We start from the raw sequence: 8,457 nt of genomic DNA, 5'->3' as shown, positions 1-8,457 counted from the left end.
AATACTTTCATACACATTGCACGTGATATTTGCCGCTGGACTTAAACATTAATTAATGGATACAATGGATACAATTGATTTCATTTTACTACTAGGACAACCATCATATAACATTTAATACAGAACAAGAAATCTATTTTGGAAAATTTGAAGTCTTTAACAAACACGAGTACAGTTTTCCTTAATTTTCTGCTTCTTTCTTTCGGTCAGTGTGCTGTCTGTTCTTTGACTTTTGAATTCAATTGCACCTAGTTGTTAATTTCGTAACAGGTGAACCCATGATTTTCATTTGATTTGGAGTAGAAAATCAATTGTATTGTTCCTTTAACTAGTAGATATTCGTTCTAATTACATTTTGAGATATTTTTTGTCACATTTTTCTCATTGACAAGCATTTCATATTTGATTCATTTCACTTAATCATCCCTAAGGAGACTTTTTAACCTTTGTAGATTTAATCTAATAAAACATTTATTTTGAGACTTAGTTTTACCATTAAACAACGTTTTACTCTGCAACATGCCCGACTTATTTTCCTCTTTAAATAACGTCATCCTTTAAGCCGGATGAATTGAAAAAAAGGTTAGTGACAAAGTAGGTCATGTGTTTACTATTTACTACGAGTATTGACACGACGTGGCATACAAACAAGTTGAGAAAAAACGACCTTTGATATTATCAAAAATATGTAAACGTGGCATTGTTTATTCAGTGGATTTTTACAATATAAATTTTATCTTCGAGATGGAATAAATATATAAACATATTGGGTTTTGAATATTAATTTATTAGTAATCAAGGTGAAAACCATAGGAAAAATACAGGAAGAAAGAAACATCTCATATTACATGAAAACTGTCGGATATTTAAAGTCCAAAAACATGAATAATTTATCCTGTGATTGAAACATCTTTGTCACATGAGAATTAGTTCCGATTTTATTAATGACATCAGTGTCCATTGTGTTATAAACTCTATATTTACTATTCAGAATTCAACGAAACAAAATATCACATATATTGTGATTTCTGAATTCGATAAACAATGGGCTTATCCAAATATAGATTTAAACAGTATCAATTGGAATAATATTTTTCTACTTTATAAATACTTTTCTTATAACATTTGTTTGAACACCTACTATCAAATTTAATGCAGAAATCCTCATTAGCATTTAAAATCTTGATGTCGCCTTAAAGGTGTCCAGTCTATGCTATACCACGCAGAAGCGCATTAAGTATGCTTGAAAATATTTGCCACTCACTTGGCGCATAGCAAACAACTAGCCCTAAATGGCATTAATGTATAAAAATAACGATTTATAATCTTCAATTGTAGTTACAAGAATCAATTTCAATACAAACTTGAGGATTTTAAAGTCAAATTTTTTTGTGTTCAAATTACCATGGTAATCCTAATGAAGTTCGAGATGACATTTTTAGATCCCTCCCCCTCTCACAAAAGAAATGTTGCATTATAGAATAGAGAGTTACGTTTAAGTAACAAGAACTATAACTCTAACGAAAAATAATTGTCAGGAAAACAAGATTTATCTACCCTTAGAGTATGTAGGTTCATGTAAATGTCTCTAACTTTTTATTATACTATAAGCGAGATAATCATTAGATTTTTTTTTGTAAAAAATAGGGACAAGAAGAAAACATATTTGATCTTTTACTGATTTTGGTCATTTACTTTAAATAGTACGTTATATGTCATAATGCTCCCTTTTAATTAATGAATATACATCAATTCTGACCAGTGAAGGTATTTTAATTCACGAAAAGAGAATTACGGATATTTCTCAGTCGAATATGGGGTTTGCTTGTTATTCAAGACTGAACGGCGACCTTTAGTAACTGAAATACGCGTAATTTGGACTCAGATCAAAATTGTTAGATATAAAAATAAGTAAAACGTTGAAGAGCATTGAGGATAAAAAAAATCCAAAAGTTTTGCCAAATATGGCTGAGTAAATAATAATAATAATAATTTTATTTGCAAAATACACCCATATGGGTCAAGCAAACATGCACAAATACAACATTTAATACAGACAGTGAAGAATTACAAATATAAACATAAAAAAAAACATAGTTATAAATGGTAATTAATATAACCTTTGATGGACATGGACCTCATTTTCGCAATTCTAAAGATTGCTTTATAAAGTCACCAATTTCTGTCAAAAGCTCAGATTTAGGATTTAAAAGTTGTTTTAGCTTTAAAAGTGGTTGATAATTTGTAAAATCAGGATTTATATTATTAATCTTTAAAAATAAGCAATCTCTTAAAGTTGAGTTTAGTTTGCAATATAGAAAAAAAAATGGTATTCATCATCAATTTTATTACAAAGTTTACATAACCTTTGATCTCTGGGTACATTTTTATATCTTCCCATTTCAACTTCTAGGTTATGGTCACTAACCCTTAATTTAGAAATTAATTGTCTTGTTTTAAAATTTGATTCTTTTAATAAATAATTTTCAATTTTTATCTCAGTTTTTATTTGACTATATAGAAATAATTTCGAACTGTCTGTTATAGAAAAAAGTTTATTCAAGACCTTTTTTGTATAAAATTCATGTAAATGGAGGCAATTTTCTCGCATCAGCACCATAGTCATTAGTTTCAACATAATACGAATTTACTCGACAATCCCAGAGTCTTAAAACCGGTAACCGACAGCTACATATCAATATACAAAAAAGAAGATATGGTATGATTGCCAATAAGACAACTATCCACAAAAGACCAAAATGACACAGACATATGGTAAGATATCTATTGTAGATGAGATTTAGCATTTTGCGTGATTTCTTTTGATCAACACATCAAATACAAGTCAGTTTATCTTGCATGTTGATATTTACAAAATGTCAAATGTTGCTAGACAAAATCGAAGAGAAACAGGAACTGAAATATAGCATTTCTAATTTAGCTCCACATTTAAAGTTACGGTTTTTAATACAAGTCATGTTTAAAAATTTCTTTCTATGCTCCAAAATCCTCATTCAAAATCGTCATTCTACTCAAACGAAAATGAGGACAAAAGAATTAACTTACTTTGTCTCCACATATAACAATATTGTCACTTTACATTTTTATAAACCTGTCAGTTAAGCCCCAGTCACACTGTCACGTAGTACGTTTGACTACGTTTTAAAATGCTACGTTTCAACTACATTTTGAATGAAAATGTCCCGTTTTTTTTAAAGCTAGGTTCCACTAGGTTTGTGCTACGTTTTCATCACGTTTTGCTACGAATAAGTACGTGTAGACCCACGTTTCCAACACGCATTGATACGTTTCGATACGTAGTAAGTACGTTTTGTTACGTTCCGCTAAGCTTTGATACGTATTTACTAGATTTGTACTTCGTTTCAATTTTCGCTACGTTTGTTGTTGAATTTGTCAAAACGTACGGGGCATGTCCCGTTTTGAACAAAGGATCACTACGTTTCGATACGCTTCGTTACCTATATTCCCGTTTCGCTACGCTTTCAAAACGTAGTAAAACGTAGCACTTGAAACGTGACAGTGTGACTTGGGCTTTAATCAATTACCAAATCTTGCTAGTATATATACATAAGATATGTTCTTTTACCATACCCAGGTTTATAATATATAGACAGTCATAGAATGATGTAAACGATGTTTATACTGTTATGAAGAATATGTTACATTTTTTTTCATACGCAAGATCGATCGAAATCACACAGCCTGAATAAGAAATCCCGAGAACGTTGATAATGTAGATTCACCATTAATAGTATTGGAACCCCAAATAGATTCCGTCTTGCACCACACATCATCTCCTGTGTTCAGCTAAAGAACGACGGAAGCCGTTCCTCTGAGAAACAGGTTTTTATTTCCATCCATAAACGTAACGGCCACTGGTTCGTTATTTTTCATTATGCGAACATGAAGGTTATGACCGGTGGACTGCGGAAGAGCTGTTATTTCTACCGCAAAATGATACAACTCTGGTATGGGTGCAACAAATACTCCATTTCGTGAATTATAATTGTTCCCAATGTTCAAAATCGAGTGATCAAAAACGATATGGACATTATTGGCTGGGTTAACAATATGATTTGATGCTTCTGCCACAAAAGCTAATATCTTCTTTTCTGAAAGATAAATGAACCTTCATTATTCATGAGTTAAAGAATCTACAAGGTAGAAATAAGAAATCATTAATTAGAATTATTGTAGAACAACAAACTACATCTACTTAGCGGCAGTTATTGCGACAGCTTAAAGCAAATGGAACTCTTTTGAAGGAACTATATGGGGTGTTATATAGGTATAGGAAGATGTGGTATGCATGTATAACAAACTTAAATTTGAATGTTAAATCTCAGACTAACAGGTCATATGAAACCAATGTTGTTTTTTTACGGATGTTCATTGTTTGAGAGTACCAATAGATGAATATGCGGCTGACCCGAAGGAAGATTGATTGGACCGTAATTTTGAAAAACTCAAAACTTTTCAAATGATAAAATAAAAAAGTATACCAAAAAAACATAGGAAATTTTCTAGCGACTCGTACACTGACATCATTGAACACGTGTTGTTAATACATATGTAACGTCAAAATTGGCACCAGTTGGCTGTTTCAGAATGTAATGCATTCTGGGTTATATTTGCACAGAAGTGTGCACCACAACGTTCGATCAGTTGACATCTTCTTTGACAATGGATATTCAACCAATAAATTGACGTTATTTTCAATTTGTGGACATGCAAAATGGAATTACTTTATATTTTAAGTTAATTAAAACTATAATTAATGTGTTTCGCATCAACAACGTCTCCAGGTGTTTCAACATATTACGAATTTACTCATCAATCTCTGAGTCTTAAATCCAGGTTCTTCCTTTAAGATAATGGAGCTACATATCGATATGGAAAGGCATTTGATATAGATTTTTGCTCTTTTTCTTTAATAATTCGCTTGATATGGGCTTTCTGTTAATGTTTATAGCAAACAGCAGATTCTGGCATGTTGATGCGAAAAATGTCAAATGCTGCTTGAAGAAACCGAAAGGAACGCGGGAACTAAAATATGACATCTAGTTCTAACCGGATAGGATGAGAGCACGACGACCAAAGAAAATTCAAATCTCTCTGAAAAACGAGGGCTGGACTAGTGTAACCCAGAATACAATAGTAGATGTTGAGATCTCTCTTTATAACAATTTGATATCACCAAATTCAAATCAATCGATAACTATGTAAATTCTCCAAACTTAAAATTTATTCCGTTTGAAAGACAAATATTTTAAATAAATATTTAAGTATTGTTTGCGCAAAGATCTCATTAGGATGACACTACTCAGTTGAATATGTCTTAGCAACCAAGATTCATAAGGTACACATTTATCCCGAAAACTTTCATTGAAATTCAATAAATTCAATAAATCCGTATATATTCCGTATTCATCTTTACTAGTCTTACCTTTAGTCATGTCTGCCTCTAATGCACTAACTTTAGATTGAAGTGCATTGAACTCCGTCTTGTCTGCCTCTAATGCCATAACTTTAGATTGAAGTGCATTGAACTCCGTCTTGTCTGCCTCTAATGCACCAACTTTAAATTGAAGTGCATTGAACTCCGTCTTGTCTGCCTCTAATGCACTAACTTTAGATTGAAGAACATTGAAATCAGTTTTGTCTGCCTCTAATGCACTAACTTTAGATTGAAGTGCATTGAAATCAGTCTTGTCTGCCTCTAATGCACTAACTTTAGATTGAAGAGCATTGAATTCAGTCTTGTCTGCCTCTAATGCACTAACTTTAGATTGAAGAGCATTGAATTCAGATTTTAGTACATTGAACGCAGATTTAATTGCATTGAATTCACTCTTAGAAACATGTGATTCCTTTTATATTTTCCAGTAGAAATAAATGTGCCTGTTTGAAGATGAATCCTGGAATTATTAGCAAAAGTAGATTTATGCTGCACATTTCGGGCTCTGTTTTAGTTGAATATCTTACTCTCTCAGGTTGTTTTATCAATAAAAGACTCGTATCTGATAAATTGAGATGTCAAAGTAATTTAGAATGCATCAACACAGGAATTACTATAAATTAAAAAGTGGCCGGTTAAAGATAAAACGTTTCTGTCGATTTTTTAGTTATACAAAAAGGCATAAATACTGTGCATATGACATATAAAAATTAAATGACAATAACCACACGTATATGAGAAGAAATTGATTTTCAAATACGGCGTCTTGTGATAAAGGTAGTATACTATGACAAGCCGTTCTCGTCAAAACTATGTTTAAACCCTTTTTTCGAAAAAATTACACAATGAGATTAAAAAACCTAAAATGACACACTGAGAAATCGAAATTACACACTGAGATTTTAAAATTACACACTGAGATTAAAAAAAATGAAAAACACACACTGAGAAATTAAAATTACACACTGAGATTTAAAAAAGACACACTGAGATTAAACAAATTGAAAAACACACACTGAGAATTGTTACATACACACTGAGATTTCAAAAATACAAGTTGTTAGTCTTGTATTATTTTAATTTTAGTTTCTTGTGTACAATTTGGAAATTAGTATGGCATTCATTATCACTGAACTAGTATATATTTGTTTAGGGGCCAGCTGAAGGACGCCTCCGGGTGCGGGAATTTTTCGCTACATTGAAGATCTGTTGGTGACCTTCTGCTGTTGTTTGTTTCTATGGTCGGGTTGTTGTCTCTTTGGCACATTCCCCATTTCCATTCTCAATTTTACATTGAGATTAATATGCAAATTACTAATGAATATTCATGAGATGAATAATTCAACAGATTCATATCATGGTCTCTAGAACTCTTGTCATTATAATGAAATGCGGTTCCTTCAACCAACGTTCATAATAAATTTCAAGACTTAACATCGTTTTTTGCTAACTCATATTCATAAGTTATTTGTCAATATAATTCAGATTAATATTATTGCTAACGGTGTATCGGGATGGTTTGCTTAAAACTGTTTAAGCATGGGTCTTTTTCAAAAGTCTTTCAACTGTTACCCTGATTTCGCAAGGTAATCTTGTTACGTTTATATGTTATAATAGACACTTGGATAAGCATGTCATTGCATTGTTTGTCTTTTTGTAGATTGTTCCGATGATTTCTTATAATTTTAATAAAGTTTTCAACATTTGGTTATATCAGAGACATATAATACATGTCTCTGGTTATATTTTGTAATGAGAGTAAGTGGGTATTTTTCTTGTTCTATTGGTCTTTAACGTTGTATTGCTAATGTATTTTATAAAACATTTTGCACCAGATTGAAGGACTAACGAGTTAGTCCCCTAGTTGTTTTAAGCTTGTAATATATTAAGATTACGTATGCTTATTAGATATGTGCGCATAAAAAGTGCGCACAAATCTCAGTGTGTAATTTCAAATTCTCAGTGTGTGTTTTTCAGTTTATTTCATCTCAGTGTGTCTTTTTGAAATCTCAGTGTGTAATTTTCAATTCTCAGTATGTAATTTTCAATTTTCAGTGTGTGTTTTTCATTTTTCGTAATCTCAGTGCGTCTTTATGAAATCTCAGTGTGTAATTTCTTATTCTCAGTGTGTGTTTTTAGGTTTTTTAATCTCAATGTGTTTTTTTTAAATTCTCAGTGTGTAACATTTTCGAAAAATGTTTAAACATAGTTTTGACGAGAACAGCTTGCCATAGTATACCAACTATAATTAATCTCAAGTATAAAACTGACAAACATTGAAACGTATATACATGATTCGTATATATTTAAAATAGAGGTATTCACCATTGTATAATTCGTCACACCATTCATCCATCCGTTACACCAATTTTAATTCGTCACACCAATTGTTATTTACCATTGTATCATATGTCACACCACTTAATCAACCGTCACACCATTTTTAAACCGTCATACCATCATGATGTTATTTTCTGTGGTAAATGTGAGGCATATGATAGAATTAAAAAAAAAAGTGTCTGACAAAAGTAGTGACAGTGGCACAGTCGAGAATTTTGACATTACCGACTGTGATTTACCATTGTGGTTTTAATTGCATCGAGTAAGACAACGGGTGCCACTGGCGGAGCAAGAACTGCTTTCTCGTCGGAGCACCCAAAGTGTATTGTGAATGTTTCTTTTCATCATTTGTTTTTGCCATTTCTCATGTTACTAAGTTTGGATAGTTTATTTCTCTGTAGAGAGTTAAATCATAGAAGTGAAATCCCTGATTTGCGACTTTTGGTGGAAATTATTTACAAAATGGGAATATAGGGAAAGTTATATGGCATTGCCTCAAACTAGCTATAACTTAATGCGTGCAACTGCATAAAGTATGATGCACAAATTGTTACTGTGATGAGAGATTAGCCAGGGTTACTCTTCACAATTTTTATTTGTACTTTAAGCATGATATCACGAAGCGTCATAACCCCTGT

At 31.8% G+C, this 8,457-nt stretch overlaps 1 protein-coding gene across 1 annotated transcript; it reads right to left on the bottom strand.

Annotated features, from left to right (window-relative positions):
• Window positions 1-766: 766 nt before the first annotated feature.
• Window positions 767-7,942, bottom strand: LOC143062013 (uncharacterized). The gene is made up of 3 exons (XM_076233866.1): window positions 7,937-7,942; window positions 5,468-5,891; window positions 767-4,133 (listed from the first exon to the last, which is right to left on the bottom strand). The coding sequence occupies exons 1-3, from the start codon at window positions 7,940-7,942 to the stop codon at window positions 3,829-3,831; spliced, it is 735 nt and encodes a 244-aa protein (XP_076089981.1). The 3' UTR covers window positions 767-3,828.
• Window positions 7,943-8,457: the final 515 nt, after the last annotated feature.

This window comes from Mytilus galloprovincialis, chromosome 2 (assembly GCF_965363235.1).
Source record: "Mytilus galloprovincialis chromosome 2, xbMytGall1.hap1.1, whole genome shotgun sequence".
Lineage (NCBI taxonomy): Eukaryota > Metazoa > Mollusca > Bivalvia > Mytilida > Mytilidae > Mytilus > Mytilus galloprovincialis.
This window is presented reverse-complemented; position numbering and strand designations above follow the sequence as displayed.